Source organism: Anguilla anguilla, chromosome 17, assembly GCF_013347855.1.
Source record: "Anguilla anguilla isolate fAngAng1 chromosome 17, fAngAng1.pri, whole genome shotgun sequence".
Taxonomy (NCBI): domain Eukaryota; kingdom Metazoa; phylum Chordata; class Actinopteri; order Anguilliformes; family Anguillidae; genus Anguilla; species Anguilla anguilla.
In genome coordinates this window covers 4,934,613-4,960,026 of record NC_049217.1, presented here as the reverse complement: position 1 = coordinate 4,960,026, position 25,414 = coordinate 4,934,613, and the positions used below count along the sequence as shown (strand labels likewise).

Genomic DNA, 25,414 nt, shown 5'->3' with positions numbered 1-25,414 from the left:
TCAAACTTGTGAAAACTACACATTGAAAATTAGAGCTGGATTAAAATCATGCATCTTGATCACATAACCTGTCTGGGTGAAACTAGTTCAGCTCGGATAGGGCTTGTGTACAGAAAGTAATGATGCAACATAACTACACTACTTTCAATGAGGAGTAATAAGTAAAGTAACTTATTCCTGTCTGTACTCACTTGATATATAGATAGATAGATAGATAGATAGATAGATAGATACATAGATAGATAGATAGATAGATAGATAGATAGCCCTAGTGAGAGAGAGAGAGAGAGAGAGAGAGAGATAATTCCCCCCACTGCTCCACATTCGCAACCCCCACCCTGCATCAGTGCTTCCCTTCCCATGATACGCATTTTCATTTCTGGGGGCAACTGTAGGAGACATCATCTAGTAAGGATTATTCATTTTAATCTTACAACTTATTATATCCTATAACACAATGTTACATAAACAAAGAAGCCACATTATGATTATGATGATGATGATGGTGATATTGATGAATGTAATGGTGATGATGATGAGAAATCCAGTGTCAAGATGACAATTCATTATCTCTTCCCCCCATACACTCAATTGTATGCTTGCAAGAAAATATTTGATGATAATATCCATAAGAGACATAAGTACCCAAGTGAGAATCTTTCCTCAGATACAACAAGATAAAACAGAAACTGTGTTGGACATATTTTTCTGATTTGGACCACAGAACAGTATTCTTTGATTTCCAAGTTTAAAATAAGTATTGAGTTTCTGCTGGGATTCGTACGAGAACTGGCTGTGCTCAGGAAGCTAGATAATGGCTGTTCTTCGACTACATGCCCGGGTTTCCAGTGTTACATTCAACACAAGAACTGGCTGGCTTCACTTCTGATATCCCCTCCCAGATTTGGCACATTTTGTTCCAGTTGTAAATAAGTATTCGCACAATTACTGTTCGGGGACATGCGATATTGTAACCACAAAAAATGGTTCTTTATTGTGAGTTTGACCCAACATGACAAGTCTTTAGTCCTTCCAGCACATTTCGTTTTTTGGCCCAAGGTTCTCTTCTTCATTCACAGATCTTTGTGTAATCTTTTCAATAAATGTGACCATGTCAATAAAATAATGTTTTTTGGGAGAAAACTGGTGATATTGCTAACCATAAATTCTGTTAAGCTTAAAATTTACTGTTGTGGTGTACACACATTCTCTCATTTAATCGATACTAGCAGTAATTATATCTGCGTGTACGTCTGCCTCTATCACTAACACGCTGTAATACTGCTGCCCTCTGCTGGACATTCATATCCCTGCATGTTCAGGATTCACAAGCGGGAGAGAGTTACGTCTAACAAGGCAGTGTTGCATCTGCTGTGAGTTCAGTGGCCACAACCTGGAGGTTTCTCTGTGATAACTGTTCAGAAATTTGTTAGTTTTCTCCTCAAAAATTCACCCCCTAAGCCACTGATTTGCCGGCTGCATCTCTCTGCAACCAGACGGTCATCTCCATGCCAACCAGCCGCTGCAATCTTCACCACCCCTAGGTTGTACAAGGCAAGGTCTCAAAACCAGGGCAGGCTCAATACATTTCACCGCAGTTGTCAACACAGTTCACTTTCACTGTGTGTTCCTTCAGTATCTAAAACGCATTCATTTGACCTTAAAAAATGTAGTTTCTTAACCTGTATTACATCAGTAAATATCAAACCTTATAAACTGATAATACAATGTATTTACATACATAACAAAAACTACATTCAGAAAAGTTTGTGGAACAGCATTATTGGTTTGGATGAGGCTAAAGGACTCAAACATTTTAGCATATTGCCTCCATCAGTGAGACAGTGTTGGATACCTAACAGTATCACCACAGGTGTACAAGCTAATTAGAGAGCACAGTCCATTTCTTTTTAAATGTACATTACATTTTCAGTTTACTGCCACCAAGTTAAATACTCATTAATAGACTACTTGAAATGAATGGATCTGATTGGCAGTTCCTCTGTAATTCGCTTGCACACCTGTGATGCTGCAGTCATAATTCCCTTCAGAAGGTGCTCACTACGAAAAATAGCTTGTAGCCAGTAGCCAAGGTATAACCATTTATCTGTTTATCTACTGTACTGCTTTATCCATGAGGAAATGTATAAAAAAGAAAAGTCTGTACCCATCTCTCAGTTTCTCACACTCTCACTTTCTCATTTTCACAAAAACTAAAGCTGTCTTCTCAGCAAACTCAGATCTTGTTGATGCTAAAAAGTAATAAATTAATTTTTTTTAAGTTCTCAATTGAAATACTCCCCTTATTGGGCTACACCTTTATCTCTTGATGCTGTGATGTGGCCCCCATTATCGAATATAATCTTTACCCTGCCTGTATGACTAGCGGCAGGCACTTTGCTGGGTTTCCCCCTCGTTCCTCGCCCAAAAAGCCGCCCTGACCGCACACCTACATGCCGCCAGGACCAGCCAAGTGGGAGAGACTGCAGAGAGAACAGGCTCGGTATAGGCCTAGCCCTAACCCTAACCGGCACTACGCACTTCCAAAGACGCGTATGCGCCCCTGCACTCTCTCCTGGTGAAGCCACCACTGTGTTGCGTACAAATGCAATGTCAGCATTCCAGACTGGAGAGGAATTAAAAGACATTTAAGAGCAGCTTTAGTGGAAATGTAAATTATAATATGGTGCACCTTACCTTTGCTGTGGAAAATATATCAAGAAAAATATACAAGAACAGGAGATAATTTGAATTCCTTTTGTGATTTTATTAGCTGCTCCAGGCTACATGGGCTTTGCAGTAAAACAGGTAAACACTGACTTCCCTCTGCAGAACACAGAAAACCGCATTTTCACCTCACGTTCATACTAGAGGGCAGGGAATTCTGGGATCCCTGTGCAGCTTTATAGTGGCAGAAATACTGTTTCAGGGCCATTGGCTTTACACATGGAGGCCTTCAAATCAATAGCCTGTTTCACAGGGAGAAAAATTAGAGGAGGGACATGGACAGATTTGTCTTCTGTGAAATAGGTTCCTGTGAAATATATTGCTTTAACAAGGAACATGCGCCAAGCAGGTAACCAGAGTTTTCTGGAACGACCTGGAGGACTTCTGCCAGCATCCTCTGTGCACCTAGGAATGCATTTCTCAAATTCTCACCCCAATCAAAGTTCTCAGTCCAACCTCCTCAGAATCCCATGATCCCCTGCAGGCTGAAGGCCCCTCCCATTTTTTTAGCACAATCACAGCCTATCAAACTGTGCACAATGACAGGGCTGGGGAACAGTAGTCTGGGTCGGGGAGGTGGGGGGGGGGGGGGGGGGACTGAAAATAGCAGGAGGAAGGGGGAAAATGATTGAAAAAAAACAGGACAGAAGAGAAAAAATGAAGAAAGAAGAATTGAATGAGTTTAGGGTTCTTGGGCACATGCTTCGATGCAGCAATTTTAAAATATTATTTACAAAAGGGTATAAACAAGTTGTATTTGTTACATTTCTTTTTAATGTCCTCCAGCCACTGTGCCTTTTATACTGTCTTTGGTGTGTTTGGGCAGTATATTATGCCTTTGTACTCGCTGTGCCCTGTTGCCTCTGAATTGCTCACATTTTCTGCATGGATTTGCAGTTATGGTCTTACTGGATGACAGGTGGGTTACTCTGCAGCCAGAGTACCTGAGGGTAATCATAAGGCAGTACCGGTCAAAGTCCTGGACGCCAAACCCTCCTATGTATACAACATCCAGCTGGATGCCGGCCACACTCTGGATGGAGTGTTATATTATTATACATTTATTCATGGGGGGTCTTGTTGTTTTTTTCTTAGTTATTTATATATTTGAAGCAGTTACATAACATTGCCAATGAGCACCTGTAGCACCAGCATCAGTACCAGGTGTTGGTCCAGGAGCAAAGAGGCACTACAGCAGTCCACTACTGCCGTAGCATTCTTTTAACGGCTCGTGCTCATTAGCTTACAGTACAGGCATTTAGCAGACGCTCTTATCCAAAGCGACACAACTTTACACAGCATTTACATTCTATCCATTTATACAGCTGGATATATACTGAAGCAGTGCAGCAAGTACCTTGCTCAAGCGTACAACGGCAGTGTCCTACCCAGGAATCAAACATATGTCCTTTCGGTTACAAGCCCAGTTCCTTATTCACTGTGCTACACTGCCACCTACAGTACACAGCTTCCTCCTGTGGGCTGTCCACTGACGAGCCAGCTGGCTCAGAACTCCAGTGCTCCACATCGGGTTCAAACCCAAAACCTTCTGGTTTCCTGTTCAGCTCCGTCCCCGTACGCGATGCAGCCGTTAAACCAGCAGGGGTCATGACCGGCCGCGGTGGTACCTGCGCGGGCGACCGAACAAGCCGCCTGCGCCGTCGCAGAGATAGCCCGCGGCGCACTCTCAGCGCCAGCGCGGAGGGCGGGGCACCGCGCGGAAACCACAGCGGTACAGGTACAGCCTCCACGTCCTCCGCCGCCGCCGCGGCTCTGAGCGGCGCTAATATCCGTGACAGGGCGCGATCTGGCGAGGGGGAGCCACGGTCACAGCCAGACACGCGGGAAAGCGGGGACCGCTCTTTGCGACTGACAGAGCCATTCTCTGCTCTTGATTCCTCTTGGCCTCTTCGAAATTGGATTCTTTACTGTAGGTTAATCCAATTATTCTCCACTTCCACACAGACCGCGCATCCCCCTGCCCCCCCCCCCCCCCCCCCGCTGACGGGGGAACCTGCCGCTCCGTGACATTCCCGTCACGTTAGCGCCTGACGCTAGCCAGCGTTCTGTGCGCCGGCTTGTACATAGAAATCCGATCTGCGTGCCAGCACTGCGATGATTTAAAAAAAAAAAAAATCTTGTGAACAGTGTTATCAGGAATATCTTCCTTTCTGTACTGTACCCCTAATGGGGCTAACTGCCTTTCATGCAGCGATAGTCCAATTCATATGCTGATATCAAAGGCCATTTGCCACATGTACAGTGTATGAATGCTTCTACAGATAAAATAGAATTTGTGAATTAGTGGGCATATAAAATGCGCTTGTAAATGCTATGGAGAGAACAATGGAATCTTCTATTTTCTATTTTAATCTTCGACATACTGAGGTAGGAACATACAGCTATCAATGCAAAAAAAAAAGGAATTTAGGATCCATCTTTTTTAATTTCATTTCAGCTTGCATTTATTGGAGCAATATTGTCAATTCACAGGTGTTTTGGTGCAAAAGTCCCTAAATCGAAAGGCCAAGCAGTGTGGCATATTCTGTAAGCATCTGATGACCGATGCGGCAGTGGCCTTTTATTAATGAAAGGCGTAAGACTCCAAGCGTTAAAGCAAACGACTGTCATTTCGAGTTAATTATACTGGCTGGCCGTACGGCCCCATATAAGACTGCACAGAGCATTTAACTTTATGCATCCCCATTCATTACATCTGTGCTTTTCACCACGTCCATGAAATGTTCAGCAGGATTTTATGGTAGGAATCTTAACCTTTGATAGCTTTACATGTGCATACATTTGGAGATGCACTTAGGCACTGTGCCATTGTTTATAACCAACTGACAGTTTGCAGATGGGGCACAAACACAAGACCACGGCACTATCACATACAGCACTGTCACAAACAGCACAGACACATAGAACACTGTCACATACAGCACTGACACATACAGCACTGTCACATACAGCACTGACACATAGAGCACTGTCACATACAGCACTGTCACATATATCACTGACACATAGAGCACTGACACATACAGCACTGTAACATATATCACTGACACATACAGCACTGACACATACAGCACTGTCACATATATCACTGACACATACAGCACTGACACATAGAGCACTGTCACATAGAGCACTGACACATAAAGCACTCTGAGTCTCTGAGTGTTATAAAAGCAGAGAATCAGACCTGATGCATTAATATTGTACCTACACTATGGTAGGCTTACTGATACTAGGGCCCTCATTTATCATCCACGCCAATGCACATTCTTGTGTGTATACTCTGGGCGGCAGTGTAGTATAATGGAGTTGGTCTTGTAACTTACAGGTCACAAGTTCAATTCCCGAGTAGGACACTGCAGTTGTACCCTTGAGGAAGGTACTTAACCTGCATTGCTTCAGTACATATCCAGCTGTATAAATGGATGCAATGTAAATGCTATGCAAAAGTTGTGTAAGTCACTCAGGATAAGAGGTCCTGCTAAATGCCTGTAATTTGTATGGCCCTATCTCTGTGACACATTGGTCTATTGACAACAAACTTGGTACCGATGCTTGCAATGAGGCCTTGGGGGCAAAGTCCAGGTTTCATTAAATTTGGGCACAATACCAGAACAATTTTTCCTGACGAGTACAATGTAACAAATGCAGACTTTTCATTCAAACTTGTTGTGGACCATTGCAGTAAAGGGGCCTATCAAATAATGTACCTTTTAATGTACCTTTTAATGTACCATTTATGTTTTTCAGCCGTCTTGGATGTCCTGGGGTTGCACAGACAGAATTGGGCAAACTCAGTAGCGCCATCTAGTGGCTAAAGCCCAGTTAGCCATGCATCAGGCTCCATCAATCCTGCCTCAGTGAATTTTCAGATTATGCACCAGTAAGAGTCTGGATAGCAAAAGTGTGCCACTGTACCCAGGGTGCTGAATCAAACATTTTGCCATCAATGTGCTTGGCTCCTCCATCGCTGCCTGAGGCTACAGACGGGTGACAAATTAAAGGAAAAACCAACATAAAGCGTCTCAGTAAGGTGTTGGGCCAGAACTAGCCACCATAACACCATATGCACCTAGGCATAGATTCTATAAGTCGCTGCCAATCGCTGGTCCCCTGACTGAAACATATAGAAGACATATAGCACTGCCCTTTGACCAATCAGCTTGGAAAAGGGAGTCTCACTTTCTGCAGGATCCCGTAGAGCTCAGGGTGGAGATAACTCAGAAATCTAATCAATCCGCTGGCTTTCTCCGCAGATACGCTATTTGAAAGGTATAGATTCTCAATGGAGGAAGCACAGTAGGCTACATGTGCAAGCTTCTTGAACGCTATGCATCTATATTTACTTCCCTTAATTATGGGACAATAACTTCTCAATGAGTCCCGTAATTCTTGAGTTTATGAATAAACTTTGATGTGATTGATTCAGGCAATATTTCATATATCCTGTATAAGGTGTAAGGTTCATGAGCTCTAGCTAGCGGGTATACTGGGTATACAAACTGGGCAAGGGGTACCACCAACACAGAGTTCCTCTGTCGCTGGTATTTGGCCTTGACATTGAACTGTAATGTGTTTCTTTTCATAAAAATAATGAGAATAGCATTTCATTAAGAAAAACTTTGCTAATTTTAGCTAATTAAGTGGCATGTTCCATTTTTCCCATGCTGATGTATTGATGCTTGTTAGCTAGCTAGCTACCTGATATTAGCTAACGTCAAATTCATAGCCTCACTTTTAATAGCTTTGACTTTGCTACAATGTAAAATAAAATACATACTCCACACATTTACTAATGATCAAACGCCATTTTCAAGTAATAAATGCAACTGTATATACAAATACCGCAACTTTTGTTTTCAAGCATTATTCACACGTTTTCTTGCTTGCATGAACAACAATAGAAACAATAACAATACTGTACTTCCTTGGTCACAAACATCTGAACACTTTTGATACGCCATCTTCTTCGGAGATTGCTTTTGATTGGATAATGTCTGTAACTAACTGAATTATCAACCAATAGAAACATGCTTTCGACATGCCCCTTTCGCTTTGGACAGATACTGATACTTGCCGAATTCAGGCATCAGGCCAGAGGTGTCACTAGGGGGGGTGCAGGGGGTGCGGACCGCACCGGGTGACCCCATCAGAGGGGGGTGACACCGAAATGACTGGCAATAATTTTTGTGCAACGTTTTGTGTAGCGACAAGTTGAAACTGCTAATTTCTCCGATGCAATTTACTGCCGGGTGATTTAATTAGCGCTATTAATTAACGAGAAGCGCTTTGTCGTTTGAATGCATAACATGCAATTCCTTGCGCCCACACCCACCAGCACCCCCACCCCCACCCCACCCTCCCCATTTGACAACATCCAACAGCACCCTCGCCCGCACCCCCCCCCCCCCCCCCCGTCGACAACTGGGTGTCACCAACCCTAGTAACGCTGCTGCATCAGGCCCTGTTTGACATCTCAGAAAAACAAAACCAAAAAAAAGAAAAAGACTCCTTGGGTACCACATGTTTTATTTTTTTAATAAATACATTTCCAACAGAAACAGAAAATTATGGCTTGACTGTTTTGCAAAGGGAATTCTGCCACGCATATATTTTGTGGTAATCTCACTGTGGAGGTTTGAATCATTCTCAGCTCTGTCTGACAGCCTGCAGGCTTCCATCATCCACAGCAGGAGCGGACCAGTGGGAAATCCCTGTTTGAGCAGGAGACGGTTTCACTGACAGAGTGGGGAGCACTCTCTTCTGGAACAGGCATGTTAGCATTACCAGGTCCAGACATGCCAATCACCTGGAGGCTTCAGCGTGTCAGTGCAGGGGACAGAATGTACGTCTGCCACATCTCCTGCACAATGACGGAGACACTCTCATTGTTATGCCTGAGAGGGAGAAAGGCTCGCATCAGGAGAGATCTCCAAACAGATGCACAGAGCAGCGAGACATAATTCAGAGACCTTTCCAGGTCTGCCCACATTCTGAAGGAGTTGGCCAGGGCATCCTGGTCCTGTGTTATAATCACGTTTTATCTCTGTCATTCATTTGAAATGTCATAACAATCACAGATAATGCTATATTACCCATATTTCAAATATGAAATGCAGTTGCATTTTAGAACATTTTCTCATGTGTGCATTGGTGTTTTAAGTAGATCATTTTTAGATTTGAAGCTGCTGCTCAACATTCCAGTTCCATTGTCTGGCCTGTCATTTTCACAGTTATATGTAATGCAAGATTTATTAAAATTCTCAGAGGCAAAAAAAAGGCAAAATATTTTAGACAGATTTCAGACTTTTCCAGAGAAGCCATAAGCAGGATATGGGTGCCCAGGAGGTTGTCCGCTTTCCTTCCTGTTTGAAAATAAAAAGAGGAAGTACTTAACGCAAGCATTTTCGACCGTGCAGGAATAACATCCAGTTACTGGGGTTACTGATGCAGACATGCATTTTGGACACATGTCTTCAGTAACAACATTCCTCATGATACATGTGGCAAAAGAGACATTAAAGGGAAAGTCAGCTGATTATTATTTATTTTAAATGAGGGGAATGTATATAGCTGAGATTACCCAGCATGCAAATGAGGACTCTGGCTCATTTCCCTTACAATATGGATATCCAAACTGCTGAATGGCAGCCTTTACTCCATTGCTGCTGTAATTTCATTGTCTTTGTTTATTGTTTCGATGGCTGTCGTTACAGCCATTTCCACCCGCAAAGTGCTGGTTATTTACTCCCCCAGTGATTTGCCCCCGTGGAGAATCTATTAACCACAGCTGGCGTGACTCTATTATCCTGACCTCAGCTCAGAAAATCCTTCATAGATCAGCTACTGTTTGTCTTAAACAGCTGCCGCGTTTCCGCCTAGCATCCGCCCCAATCGTCTAGGGAGGAATCAATCAGTAATGCATTACAGCACAACAGATGTTACCGTTTCAAAACTGAAACCCATGCATTTAAAAAAAAAAATTATTAACTCTATTTTTTTTCAATACACCTGTACTGGTCAAAATCTGAAATGCATTCTGTAGGATTTACCAAAGAATTCTCCTTTAATATAACCATACCCATAAAATCTAGATGCTCTGTTCAACATGGCAGGAATTCCTGCGGGCCTTTGGTCCTCTAGTGGAAACACAGGTTACTGCAGAGCAGAGAATGAGTGAATCGGTCAGTGCCTCACATCATGAGTGAGTCAGTGACTGTCTCACATCATGAGTGAATCGGTGAGTGCTTCATATCATGAGTGAGTCAGTGAGTGCCTAAGAGCATGAGTGAGTCAGTGAGTGCCTAAGAGCATGAGTGAGTCAGTGAGTGTCTCACATCATGAGTGAGTCAGTGAGTGTCTCAGAGCATGAGTGAGTCAGTGAGTGTCCCACATCATGAGTGAGTCAGTGAGTGTCTCAGAGCATGAGTGAGTCAGTGAGTGTCCCACATCATGAGTGAGTCAGTGAGTGCCTCAGAGCATGAGTGAGTCAGTGAGTGTCTCACATCATGAGTGAGTCAGTGAGTGCCTCAGAGCATGAGTGAGTCAGTGAGTGCCTAAGAGCGTGAGTGAATTGGTGAGTCAGTTTGAAATTTGATGTTGTCACACAGACAACAGTGACACTGGGGCAAAACAATCCTTTTGTTGCATCAAGTCTCAATTTTAAAAAGATTTGTGTCATCATGTTCATTCAGTGCAGGGTTTTATGGTGGGCCTGTAGGGCATCTCTTTCTTCCCTATGCTATGAGTCATACCATTTTGTTTTTCTAAAGTGTGTATGACCCACAGGAATTTAAAGTTTCATTACAATCAATGTCCCCATGAGGTCCTTGTAACATGCTGGTGGCTTTACTGCCCCCTGCTGGTAATGCTATGTTTCTCTCTCTGCCTGTGATTCCGAGCTCCACCTTAATCAGCTGCTGATGGCCTGGTTAGCTCTGCCTGCTTACGGCCCTGCAGCTGGCCCAGGGGCTCGGCTGTTTCAGGGTTTCTTTTTTCACTTTTTCATCCGGCGCTGCCACGAACAGGTAGCTTTCACTTTTGCGCATTATTGGTTAGGTTTTAGGCCAGAGTAGGAATCCTGTGGAAGACTCGCCATTTTGGTTTTTTTTCAGGAGAAAGAATAATTATTTGCATTAGATTATTAGATTGACCTTGTGTTCTGCAACTCTTCATATGTATTTCATGATTTTGGTTTTTGTGTGTGTCTTTGTAATAAATGTGCTAGTATTATGTTTAGGGAGGTTTCTTTTGAACCTTGCTGTTGGCTAATGGGACTCTGTTAGGGGCTAAGTCAAACTGTTGTTCCTCGGGCTAATGTAACTTGAGTTGGACGTAACTTTTGGACGTAACAGCCACCATAGGTAGTGGATTAGCACAAGTACCTGTTTAATCAGACGATTAGTGGCAGACCTTCATAGAAGCAATTAACCCAACATGTGGAGTGCGTCCCATTACTTTTCACTCCTCACCTCCTTTCCTTCACTTCTCCACTACCACTCATCTCCTACCGGATGAATGTGGACGAAAGGGGGGAGGAATCGAGTGGAGGAAAGGAGAGAACAACGAGGCGTGAAAAAATTTGGGCATGTTCGGCTACAGCCGATTTTCGACGGATCTGCGTCGGACTGCTTCAGATTGGGTCGAACACCGTCCTAGATGGCAGAAAAATCGGAGCAGTGTGAACTAAGGCGGAAGTGACATCACAAGGCCAAGCAGGCGCCTTCAGCAGCTGTGCAGCAGCTCTCTCACCTTCATCAACATCACGGCGCCTTCAAACAAACCAACGACAGCGTGGGTGAGAGAGCGAGGTGTTGGTCATGACACACGTGGATCATTTCACAATATCGCCACCTATCTTGGCGTATTGATAAATCAACTTGTGATAATGCAGTGGGTGGCACTGTTGCCTCATAGCAAGAAGGTCCTGGGTTCATATCCCTGCCTGGGCCTTTCTGTGTGGAATGTGCAGGTCTGCCCTGTGTCTGTGTGTGTGCTCCAGTCTCCCCCCACAGTCCAAAGACATGCTCGCATCAAATTTAAGTCCTTGGTGCTTGCATACCAGGCAGCTAAGGGGTCAGCACCAGGGTACATTCAGAGGATCATCAGACCCTACACACCAGCCAGACCTCTCCGTTCTGCCACCTCTGGACGCTTGGCACCTCCCCCTCTTCGCGTCTACACTTCCCGCTCCCGTCTGCTGTCTGTCCTGGCCCCTCGCTGGTGGAATGACCTCCCCGTGAAGGTCAGAACAGCAGAGAATCTCACCACTTTCAAACGCAGACTGAAGACTCATCTCTTCAGGCTGCACCTCTCCCCACCCCTCCCCCACCTATCTTGGCGTATTGATAAATCAACTTGTGATAATGCAGTGGGTGGCACTGTTGCCTCATAGCAAGAAGGTCCTGGGTTCATATCCCTGCCTGGGCCTTTCTGTGTGGAATGTGCAGGTCCGCCCTGTGTCTGTGTGTGTGCTCCAGTCTCCCCCCACAGTCCAAAGACATGCATGTAGGCTAACTGGAAACTCTAAATTGCCCATAGGTATGAGTGTGTGAGTGAATGGTGAGTGTGCCCTGCAATAGATTGACAACCTGTCCAGGGTGTATTCCTACCTCTCGCCCAATGCACACTAGTATAGGCTCCAGCCCCCCGCCCCCCCCCCCCCCCCGACCCTGCCCAGGATAAGCAAGTATAGATGATGGATGGAAAATGCGAGTGAATGTTATGTTATATTGGTCAGGGCTTTTATGGAAGAAACAAAAAAACACCTGTGCTTTGATGATCAGCCGTAATTTCTGCAGATCTGTGTTGGAATGATAAAAACATTTATATTTGTTGACATATGATATTGACAAATTCCAAATATATACCTTTATGTACAAATTTATGTTTCTGAGGCAATCCCTACCCATATGTTTTCACTGCTTCGGTCTTAACCAAGATATTCATACACACAAGACAAGGCAATCAAATCATGTTTTAAATCATTTTCATCTCCTGCAGCACCACACATCACGCAGTCAATTATTATTCAAATACAGGGGTCCTTCCATATGGAATGAAACTTTTCAAGTCTTTTTCAGTACAATGCAATAGTAGCATTTTTCTCATCTTTCCCTTATCTGTTCTCTCTTCTAATTTCGCAATTAGTATTTTAGTTTTTTAGTACAATTAGTATTTTAATTAGTATTAGTATTTAGTATCTTATTTCTTTTTTTTGTTCTTCAATGAATGTGATTTTGTTTCTTAAGGTGAAGTGTTACTATAAACCCTGTAGGGTTTCAAATCTCTCCAGAGCATGTGATTCTCTAAATTACTTTGTGTACTTGCATTTGCTCTTTATTCATGCAAATAATACAGAAACAAATAAAAGCTGTGAGAGTGTGGGATTGAGTAAAGTAAGGTCACTACTCTGGTTATTATATCCTGTACCTTACATGCTCTTTTCTCAGCTAATGTTATGGCTATATGGATGCAAAAACTACAATATTGGTAATGTTACACTAATAGATGCAATCAACAATGAAATTGCCTATTCTCATTCTTGACTGCTTCTGTAATCCATCTGCCTTGGGCTACATTAGGAATAAATATACCTCTGTGCATAAAAACTGAACCAAAGTCTTTGTAGGTTAAAAATAGAGTGAAAAATTCCCCGTTCAAATATACGTAACTTAAAATTTTATTCAACAACTTATTCAATCACTTATTCAACTATATTTGGAAATATACCATATTCTGTACAAAAGTAAAGATTCAACTTTGTTATAAAGAGTGGTTTACAGCTAGTGTCGGAGTACAATCCTGATTGGTCTGTTGTCCAATGTAATGATAGAAATGATAGAGCATAATAGAATAATAAGCATAATAGAAAAGTAATTTTTTTTGATAGTTCTTTTTTATAGAAAAAAAAACTGATACCTAATCAATATTCCTGTTCACTATTCTTGTATTCAACAAGACACCTTATCAGGATCCGAAGGTAGGACCTGCTGTCTGTCATTGTGTTGAGAAGTGGTCAGAGGAGATCTCCGGATGGGACAGTGTACAGCCAGATCTCTGCATGTCACAGTCCAGCACAGGGGACCACATACAAACAAGACCAGGTCAAAACCTAGTATATGGCTGGACCTAACACATGTCATCCGGCCGACCAATGGTGTAACTTCATAACAATGTGTGTTACGTCAATTAGTGTATACTTTATTTCCATAAGAGGTCATTTCAAAATAATAGCTAAGAGACAGATTTATTTCAGCTTTTATGCACTTTTTATGCGCATCAGTTTTTCGGTGGGTCAAACGTTTACATACACTGTGTTAGTATTTGGTCGAATTGCCTTTTAATTAGTTAACTTGAATCATATGCTTGGAGGAGCCTTCCACAAGCTTCTCACAATACTTTGACAGATTTTTTGCCCATTCCTCATGACAGAACTGGTGTAACTCAGTCAGGTTCGTGAGCCTCCTTGCTTGGACATGCTTTTTCAATTTGGTCCACAAATTTTCAATGGGATTCAGATCAGGGCTTTGTGATGGGCACTCCAATACTTGCACTTTGTTGTCTTTAAGCCATTTTGTTACAACTTCGGAGGCATGCTTCGGATCATTGTACTGCCGGAAGACCCAGTTGCGGCCAAGGTTTAACTTTTCTAGCTGATGTCTTGAGGTGTTGCTTCAGTATTCTAGATAATCCTCCCTCCTCATGATGTCATCTATTTTCTGGGCGCTCCACAGATGCAGAAATACGTGTCTTCATGTTAATAAGTTTGCATTAAATATTGTCAAGAAACACTGTTCCAAAATTGGCCATGATTAAATTCAGTCACAAAGCTTAATCGTTACAATTCCAGGTCATCTATTTGAATTTATTTTATTACACGTTTTTACAAACATGCTCCTGCTCCAAACCATTTCATTATTGTAAATAACCTTCTATTAATCATTTGCAAGTGATACAACTGTACTTTTTATGAGTATAGGCTACCACCCACTGACTAAAAGATAGCAATAATATAAGAAAAAAATGCTAAATACTAAAAATATGGTACTGCCACACGTATGTGGTTCTAATAGTCACACAGAATGCAGCATGTGACTGGAACATAGCTGTCAATCATTACACAGAAATTGACTCATCAGTACTGCATCAATTAAGGTGGAACACCACATGTCCCCATGTACAGTAAGTGCAGTGTGGACATGCAGAGACTCAATCGTCTTACATTACATTTAAGGCATTTACCAGACGCTGTTATCCATAGGGACTTGCACTAATTACATTATTTACATATGACATATATAGCTGGAAATTGACTGAAACAATTCAGGGTAAAAATGTTTTTCAAGGGTACAAGAGCATTCCCACTTTGGAATCGAACCTACAGCCTCAGAGTTATACAGGTCCTGTTCCCTAACCATTACACTACATTGCTGCCCCTTAGTGGAACACAGACCACCCTGCTGGTTTCAAACATGCTCTCCTTCCTAGTGTCATTCAATCCCAGAACCTGTTCTTTCTAGAACCTTATTTCTGTGCCACATCAGAACTAAAATGTTTTTTAAAAGTCTCCGCTTTTCCCTGCTGTCAAAATTACTTTTATTTGTTTTACTTGTGAGCTTTCAGTGTGGGTGCTTTAATGCTGTCCCCCTAAACTTAGATAACAAACTTAGATAACACAAAATGAATGACTCCTTTTTCATACAAAACCAAACTCTGCAGACTGAAAGAGTGTTCTGCCAAATCCATTGGAAGTTGCTTTACACTCTCAACTAAGTAGTGTGTGTGTGTAACAAGCCAAGACTACTGTTGTGACTATTGTAATGGTTACCTGACAAAATGAAAAACATCCTCCTACATCTTTGGAGCTATTGCCAGCAAATTACCAAACTATACACAACCGGTTACTTCTAATCAATTTGCTGAAAAACGTACTGATTTATGAAACAGCTTTTTTTAAATGACAGTGATACTTTCAATATTTATTGCTAACTAGAGAACCTTCAAATTTTGTCAGCAAGTTGTAGTCCGTATGCGAGAACCTTTTATATAGAGCAGCTGCTGCACTTTCCCTTTCTGAACAGCCTGTTAAACCACTTCAGCTAACATATAATCAGCTTTCAGCCAAAAGTGAGTTTGTTGCTGTCAACAGCCATTAATGCACCTTCCAAATTTGCAGGCAAAATAAATACAGATAATTACATGTAGGGATAAGCTTTCAGCTAAATGTACTCTGTGGTACTTAATTGACATTGCACTGTTTACATGTGTAATACAGTACTTCTCGCTCAAAAGTACAGTAGGCTACAAATTTACCCAAGTCTGCAAAATTTGAAGGTATCATTGCTCATGTTAAACGCTTCTTTTGAATTCAGATTTCAGAATTTCCATGTCTGACCGTACTGCCCCTGAAATAATGAACTGTATTGTTAGATGTGATTTAAAAGCCTCATAACTTTGAGCGTAATTTACTGTAACACCTGCTTTGGCATTGTCCTCATTGCAAAGGTGCTGCCAGGGCTTCCACTATGGTTTGTTCAGCCTCTGATGGAACTGAACACCTAGCAACCATTTTTCTGTCAGTGCTGTCAATTTATTAACGACTAAATGTAACTTTTTTAATAGGATGACTTCTGTGGTATAATAATAGAACTTATGGTCATGAGTCTACGTACTTTGGTTGTAAGAAGCTTGTTCACAGAGCCATTTGTTTCTCTAAAGCGAACGTCGTATCGTAGTTAACCCAATTTAATCCAGCTAGTATTTTAAAACCCCGGTTTTTGGAATCGGCCTGCTGGTTGGAACGCTGGTGTGGTTGCGTAGTTTTCTACACGGACATCATTCAGGTAGTGCATGACGCAATTGAAATGGAGGAGGATATGTTTTTAGCTAGTCGCTAGCGGTGTGAAGTAAGTTTATTACGATATGTTTATGTGGTATCCTTGCACACTTGAATAGATCACAAGCGTGTTTTAAAATCAAATAGTTTTTTCGAGCTGCGAAATTTATCGAACGCTAGCGACCTAACATGATAACGTCTTATAGCTGACGAGGTTAGCACTAGCGACCTTACATAGTTAGTTTGTTACAACTTCTTAAGTTTTGGATTTCAGTATATGCTTATCATTGTGTCCACTTTGTCGTATGTATTAATACGTTTTAGCTACATGTCAAAGCTGTTACCTAATTTATATTAGTGCTGAGTTGGCAGGTCGAAGCTGACTCGGAATCCATGGCTGACAATGTATCAAATTCGTGTTATTAATAGTAATAACTACAGGGATTATGACCAGTAAATAACTTTACCAGATTGTAATGGTTACAGAGAATGCGATCTACTTCTCAAGTGTTCTGTGATGAATAGGCAGTAGTGGTGGACAGACATGTAGGTTATTACTCAGGTTATATCTTTCTTGTGCACGGCTCCGTTGCAAATACATAGAGCATACTCTCGTAATACCACATCTGGCAGAGATTGTACTCAGGAGATTGCCTATATTAGTGTTAACCAACCGTGTTCCTGGAGATTTACCGTCCTGTAGGTTTTCATTACAACCCTAACAAAGCACACCTCATTCGACAGCAAGAGATCTCGTTGAGTTGCTAATTAGTAAAGTAAGGTGTGCCAAATTAGAGTTCGGATGAGAACCAACAGGATGGTAGATCTCCAGGAACAGGGTTGGTGACCACTGGCTGACTTCATGCATTGATGCCGGACATGAAGTAAATTGTTCATCCTTTCAGAATAAAAAGAATAAATGTGCGTTGACTGAATATATTTTCCTGTATTTGCCACTGCATCTGAAGGAGGATGTCTGGGACTGTGGCGCACATATATCCGGAGTTGCAGGCTGTTTTCCCGGGCTCTGAGGCGAAGTTTCCACTGCAGTTCGGTGAGAAGGTGGAGCCCAGCATCGTGTCCGTGCTGAAACTGGCGAGGAAGCAGCTGTACAGCAGCGCAGAACCCTCCCTGCTCGCCCAAAACGCCCAGGTCATCGTGGACTTCGCCTGGGAAAAGCTCAACACGGGAACCTGGCGAGACGTGGACAAGGAGTGGAGACGCGTGTACTCCTACGGCTGCCTGTTCAAAGCTGCCAGCCTTTGCTGGGGAGAAGCCTCCGAAGCCGCGGGGCAGGAAGCCATTAGGTCATGTGACATGGGACTGCTGATGGGGGCAGCCATCATGGATAACATACTGCAGACTGTGGTGGGAATCCTGCATGGGAAATTTAGGAAGAGATGCCCTGAAGAGGAGGATTCCAATGAAGGCCCAGATATGAAGGTTCATTTCTGTTCAGAAATGTGTTGGGGTCTGGTAAAATAAAATACTGGGTACTGGGCACTGTCTGAAATTAACATTTTCTTCTCATGAAAAGTGCAAGGTCTGACAACTTAACATTAGTAGTTTTATTTACCAATTAGGCTAATTTTTGTGAAAGTCTAGTTTGCTTTTCGATATAAATCCATTAATTGGGGAACCACAGGGTATGCTGCTTTCTGTTGTTACTCAGCACTTAATTAATCAATGAAATCAGTTGATGACATATGTAGCTCACCACACCTGATTTCTTGGAACTGAACTGGCTTTTAAGGTGAAAATGAGGTTGAGGGTCCCTGGTTTATTCCCATGCCTTTGTGTGATTGGTTGACGGTTAATCTGATGGCCACTAGGTGACCTTGTGCTGAGTGACTGCTGACAGTCGTTTTCCGGCTCCTTTTTGACAGAGGTTGAGGACGGAGCGTGCCTTCGCGCCTGAGGTCGGCGCAGAAACGGCCGTCCCCAGGATGCAGTGTCCCTCCCTGGAGAGTTTTGGCTCGCTCTTCCTCGCTCCACGCAAACCGGTCATATTACAGGGTGTCATAGACCACTGGCCTGCCTGCAAGGACCATCGGTGGAGGTAATGTTCCTCCTAGGTCAGGCAGAGTCCTGCCTTCCCTGTAAAACCCATTCTGGGCTTGAGGTCATCAAAACAACCTGCTTCAACTTGTGTTGAAAGGGCATCACCTGTCCTTTAGAACGGCCAAATCATTGTCTGTCTTTTACTGTAGACTCGAACTCAGAGCACTTATGGGTTAACTAGCCCATCCTATGCTGCATCTAACAATGTGCCCTCAAAATACTTAAAAGCACTGAATCCTCAGTTTCCCTCTTGTACCTATTGTGGCAGTTAGCATTAGCTGTAGGTTTATGTACTGACTGCCGCTATCAGCTACAACACTGATGACTTGGCATTAGCACTGTTTGTTAGCTAAACCCTTTTGAAAGTAAATTGCTCTGGATAAGAGCATCTGGTCATTGCCTAAATATAAATATAGCATTTTACACAATCAGTTAATAATATTGTAGCCACATTTCATGTTTCAGGGGCTGAATCTAGCTTGAATCAAGCATGTTCATTTAGTATTTTGCTATGCAAGATGTGTTGAGCCAATTTGAAGAATCTCTCCCTTTCCCTTTGTTTATCTCTTTATCTCCAATAAAAGATTAATAAAAGTGTGTTCTAGCATTGCATAAAATAAGCACTTGAGGTCCCGTGCATACGAGTCTCTCTAAACAGTGTGTTCTCTGGACCTTCCTCTCCAAGCATTGACTACCTGCGGAGAACAGCTGGCTGCCGGACCGTTCCTGTGGAACTGGGCTCCCGGTACACCGATGAAGAATGGTCGCAATCACTCATCACAGTCAATGAGTTTATAGACCGTTATATCACTGGAACAGTAGGTACATGATTCGGCATATCTGTGTCTGTGGCTTAACTGTCCACATTGTCAGTGTGAAAGGAGGATCACTTCAATGATGTATTGACCTCTCTCTCTCTCTCGCTTTCTCTCTTATGTGGGTGTGTCTGTCTCTATAAGAGGGCGGTCCTGTGGGATACCTGGCTCAGCATCAGCTCTTTGATCAGGTCAGACCTGCCTGTTCACCTCACACTGACCCTGGAACAGCTGGGTAGAGCTGCACTGAGCTGTCAATCACTGGCTTGTTCCAATGAATTAAGAAACTTAAGCTAGAATAACTGGTTGAAACAAAAACCATAGTAAATATAGCTGCAAGCAGCGATGCACAGGGTCCAAGCACACACAGCCAATATTACGCCAGTTAACAAGTGGTCAATCCATGCCAAAATCACTCAGTGGCCATAAAGAGGTATCTTGTTCCACTGTGGCAAGGTCTCAAGTTTCATGGGTCTCACCCATTAGGTTAATTAGCCATTAGGTTAGGCTAAATCTGGGGACATTAAGAAAATGGTGGCCAATCCAAGAGGCTGTACAAATATTGGCTATGCAAACTTTGTGCAAATCGGTCAATTTTTGTTGGAGAAGAAGCATTATAAGCAAACAGCTTTAGAGCACAAAAATAAATAAAATAATGATAAATAAAATCTGAAGAAAAACAATAGGGTTCCAGCACTTCATGCTTGGACCCCTAAAAACCAGTACCCCAGGAATGGAGCTGTGTGCCCCCTACAGTATTTTACACTAGCTGCTGGTCCTCAAGTGAAGCCCCATATCTGCTGTGCTCCCTTTATTTTTCACCAACTGAAAGTGCTGCCACTTCTGTAAGCTTTTAATGCTGGCTACAAAGAAACCTCAGCGCACAGAAACATGTCCTGTCATTAAAGGGACAGGTTTGATCGAGGGATACTCATGTGGCCCTGGTTTAACTTATGTCAATATGAAATTTCCAAGATTCCTGAACTGAAAGAAGACATTCGTATCCCTGATTACTGTTGCCTTGGCGAGGGAGAGGAAGACGACATCACTATCAACGCTTGGTTTGGGCCCGCAGGGACAGTGTCTCCCCTCCACCAGGACCCCCAGCAGAACTTCCTGGCCCAGGTCAGGTGACACCCCGTTTCACAGGGAAGCATGTTGGACCGCGGTCCGAGCCTGTCTCCCCTATTCCTCACGCCTGGGCTGGTTTCTCCAAACAGGTTGTCGGCAGGAAGTACATTCGGCTCTACTCCCCAGAGGACAGTGAGAAGCTGTACCCACACCAGTCTCACCTACTCCACAACACCAGCCAGGTACGCCAGGCACTTCCTGCTTCTGATTCCTCCCACTGGAGTTGCAACACCAGCCAGGTATAGAGAGCACTTCCTGTTTCTAACCCCACCCACTGAGGCTACAACAGCAACAAGTGGTGTCATTGCTTGCTCCTACAGAGAATCACAGAATTATGGTTGATTTATAGAATATAGGCTTGTATGTATGTATGTATATACAGTATAGGCTAAAGGTGTTAGGTAAAAAAAAAAAAAAAAAAACATAACGTAGAGAAGAATTCAGTTATATATGCACATTTATTGAATTACAAACCAAAGTATATGCTTTTTTTTCAATGTATACCTCCAATAGCAAAAAAAATAAATAAAAAATTGGCTGTGATTACAGTGAAACATTATTGGAAGTTTATCCAATCATTTTTCAAATGGGGGAGAGGGAGGAGAAGTGGTTAAATTGACTGAAATCTTATCTACATCAGGTTTTTTTAAAAACCCACAGGTAGCCTAATACCATTGGCCTGTAGTGTAAGTAAAACAGGCACTAAAGCTGTAAGAAATATGGCAAAGGTGTTCGGCTTAGATGTGTGGAGCCAGGTGAACATTGCAGCAAAGGTTATTAAGGAAGCTTAGGATTTCCAGGCGCAGTGTTCAGTACACACTCAGAAGGGTCCAGCTGATGGGCAGCAATGTTAATAGGAGAATACCAGGAAGTTCAAGACATAGTAGCCAAATATCTTGTGGTCTATAGCAAAAGAAACCATTGTAAATTAGTGAAACGTCAACTATGGCCCTGTTAATGTGCCTCACAGGACTCGACACATGCAGGCTAAAGTTAGGCCATAGATGGGCGGACATGGTGGCATAGTGGTTAGCACTGTCACCTCACAGCAAGAAGGTTGTGGTTTCGAATCTCGGCTTGGGGCCTTTCTGTGCGGAGTTTGCATGTTCTCCCCGTGTTCGCGTGGGTTTACTCTGGGTACTCCGGATTCCTCCCACACTCAAAGACATGCATGTTAGGTGCGCTCCTGCAGGTGCCCTTGACCACGGCACTTGCCTCAGAACTGGAGTTGGTCCACAGGCGCAGCAACAGGGAGGCAGATGCCCACTGCTCCTAAGTAACTAGGATGGGTCAAATGCAGAGGACTAATTACCCCACAGGGTTCAATAAAGTATATCTTCTTCTATCTTCTACTGTGTATCAATGTTCAGATATTTCTGACAAATATTCATGTATATTGATATTATGTTTATGGATGTGGGTAAGTAGTGTCGGATAGACTGATGTTTCTTTGTGACCAAGTTTATATTGTTAATGGCTTCGTTGAGTAGCCCTAAATATGCAGTGGTCACAAACCTTTTAGTAAAGACAAACGTGGCAATGCTGAGAGACCGTACTGCACTGTACAGTATTTATTTTATGTTTAAGGGTCTCACGGTGAGTAAATAACAGGATATTCATATGAATACTTGTGGCGGAGTTTAAATAAATGACTTGAATTGATTTAGGAACAGTTCTCATGTATACTCAGTCATGTTTCACTGAACAGAACATTTCAGTTTCCCAGCAACCATCATTCCCATGGGGTTCAGATAAATGAGGTTCCACTGTATAGTAATTTCAAATTAAACACATCTTGGTGAAATACAAATGTTCTGCCATGTGTTTTTATAGACATTCAGGCACCATGAAAAGGCTTTAAAATTAGCCTACAGAAAAAGTTAATCACTGTAACTTAGACGAAATGTAGTTGTTAACATTGGAAGACATTTTTATATGACTGAATTTTTCTCTAGTGGGGTTTGCTTACCACTTTACTAAGTGGCTTTGGTAAAAAGCATTTGCCAAATGACCAAATAGTCAATTGTATTATTATGGGAAAAGTTGCCTGAAAGTATTATCAATGCTGTTTTAAGTATAATTTATGTAGTGTCCCAAGGTCATTTTTTGGGATGATTGCTCGGTTGCACACCTGACACTGCAAAAGAAGTTCCTTCGGAGAAAAATAAAGTTCCTCTGATCCAATGCAATGCGTTTCTGTGGGGCTCAGGTGGACGTGGAGCGTCCAGATGTGGATCGCTTCCCGGAGTTTGCGAAGGCCCCCTATCAGGAGTGCGTCTTGGAGCCCGGAGAGGTGCTGTTCATCCCGGTCCAGCACTGGCACTACGTCCGTGCCCTGGACCTCAGCTTCTCCGTCAGCTTCTGGTGGTCCTGACCCACGGCCCCGGCTTGGGTCCTGCTGCTGAGCTGTCCGTCGAACCCTTACTGCGTCACACTGTTTTTTTTCGGACAAACACGGGCCTGACGCACAGCGGAGACCGAAAGCCTGAGGACACTGGTCACAAGTCCTGCTCGTCTTCATTCATCAAGGAATAATGCGACTCCAATTACACGTCTTATTCAGGAATACGCACGCTATAGGAGGACAGTTGCAGACCAAAATTAGAAAAAACATTTCCAAATGCTCGTATGAAACGGGAGGCTTTGTGAATATGTGGTTCCTCCACCATAAGGTTGTTGCATCCTTTATCCCATTCAAGCATTAACACGTGTGAAATATAACACGTGAGAAATAAGTGCTACATGGGTACACAGCAAAAAAAAAGAACTCTTGGTGGCTAGGAAGAGCTTTTTTGTGGGGATGAAAAACGTTAATCAAAAAGCAAAACAAGAACAGAGGCACTGACAATATAATGTTAAAATGCCTTTGTTGCATTGGCAGGTTCAAAATAAAAATAATAAAATACTCAAACACATTTTGACTACAGGGAATAAGCTATACCTGCAGAACAATGGTACGTCAGCAACAATAAGCCTTAATTAGCTACACCTTTGTCTAAATCAGGAGGTTGCGGTGTGGCTAACATGTTCACCTATAGAATTAATAACAAACTGTGAATCAATATTGATGCATGGTTTGTTAGGCCGGTGAGTTATTCACTTATCGGGAACTTTTTGCCGAATGAATTCTACAGGTTAACACGTTAGCCACACCTCTGCTTATTGATTTAGAGAGAGGTGTAGCTAATGAAGGTTTATTGTTTGTCATCTAAACACCATAGTTCTGCAACTCTGGTCTACTCCCTGATGAAGGTAACCGAAATGCATTGGGAGTATTTTATAGTTTCTATTTTGATTTTATAGTTGCCAGTTCAATAAAGTCATTTTAACTATGTGGACAGGGTACCTTGGTTCCTGATTTGTCTTTTGATTAACAAATGTGTTCCTAAAACTGAATATGTATACATCTTGGCTATTAACTAAAACCATCTATTTAATTGAATGAATCTGCCATTGTACTTGATGTTGCTATTTTTTAGTGCTCTCAAATACCTACAAAACGTGTTGAACAAGAAGCATAAACAGAGCGTCATAATAGTATTAGCCCTTGTTAATTAATGATAAACAATCAATTCTTGTTGATAGTGTTCTCAGACTTTTGGTCCCCATTGTACTTTAAGATACAGGGGTACAGGTACAGTGTGGCTTTGCACATAGATTGTTACTGCATTATGTGCGCTCAGAGTTGAAAAAGTGACCCCACCCACTCTTCATTAAGGGTGCGTTTCTATAGATGCGTTACCCTGCAGAAAATAAAAACATTTTTCCAAACGAATGTTGGTGTGCTCTCGTCGTCATGTTTTGGCACTCATTACCTACATCTCCAGTGGCATGAACTAACACCAATCTCCATCTTTAATGCATCTTTATTTATACATTTTTTGAAAACAGTCCCTAGTAATTAAACCGTTTGCTTGTGGGAAGAGTGCTATATGAGCGATAAACGCACATTAAGTCAAAGGGGAAACAAATTAAATTAAACTCCAAGCTGCATTAGAACTCCCTCATACCGTTATTTAACCGTTAGTTAAAAATGTGGATCCTGCTCAACTGACAGTACTTCCAAAAAAGGTAAAACACAGTGATGGAAACAGTTTCACAGCTTTCAGAACTCAGTATGTACCATTCAGTATGGACAACACTTACTATTCAGTTTAGATGAAGTATCCGTTTGTGTTTTCACTAGTACAGAGTGAAAGTATTCATCAGGTCAGTGGTAACCAACCCTGTTCCTGGAGATCTACCATCCAGTGGGTTTTCATCTGAACCCTAATTTGACACACCTGATTCCAATTAGCTGCTCAACCAGATCTCCAGCTGTCGAATGAGGTGTGTTTTGTTAGGATTGGAGTGAAAGCCTACAGGACGGCAGATCTCTAGCTGTTGAATGAGGTGTGCTTTGCTAGGGTTGGAGTGAGAGGACGGTCAATCCCTAGCTGTTGAATGAGGCGTGCTTTATTTGGACTGGAGTAAAAACCTGACAGGATGGTATATCTCCAGGAACGGGGTTGGTCACCACTGCATTATTCAATGCTACAGATAACACCACTCCGAGTTTGAGGTGAAGCTCTTGCAGGCTTTTTGTTTTAGCGGAAACACAATCTTGCAGGATTGGTTCCATTCATGTTTTGTGTCAGTTAAGATTATATCGAAGTGTCTGGGGTAATTGCTGAAAGACACGTGCAAAAAACTTCTGTTTATAGATCTATGTCATTAAAATATTGGGTTGTGCTTTCTTTTCTCCTGCATGCACTCAGTAGTGATTAAATCATTTGTTTTTGTAATCTGTGCCAGCAGGAATCAAATTATACAGTCTAATAAA

The 25,414-nt window shown here is 42.5% G+C and overlaps 1 protein-coding gene across 2 annotated transcripts; it reads left to right on the top strand.

Moving 5' to 3' along the window:
* Nucleotides 1–16,477: 16,477 nt before the first annotated feature.
* On the top strand, nt 16,478–24,367 carry kdm8 (lysine (K)-specific demethylase 8). Of its 2 annotated transcripts, none has more exons than XM_035398659.1 (8): nt 16,478–16,592; nt 17,554–18,028; nt 18,472–18,644; nt 19,332–19,468; nt 19,606–19,652; nt 20,437–20,586; nt 20,682–20,774; nt 22,802–24,367. In XM_035398659.1, the coding sequence occupies exons 2-8, from the start codon at nt 17,558–17,560 to the stop codon at nt 22,964–22,966; spliced, it is 1,236 nt and encodes a 411-aa protein (XP_035254550.1). In that variant the 5' UTR covers nt 16,478–16,592; nt 17,554–17,557; the 3' UTR covers nt 22,967–24,367. The 2 variants fall into 2 exon arrangements, with proteins under 2 accessions (XP_035254550.1, XP_035254549.1); XM_035398658.1 differs by having other exon boundaries at nt 16,513–16,655.
* Nucleotides 24,368–25,414: the final 1,047 nt, after the last annotated feature.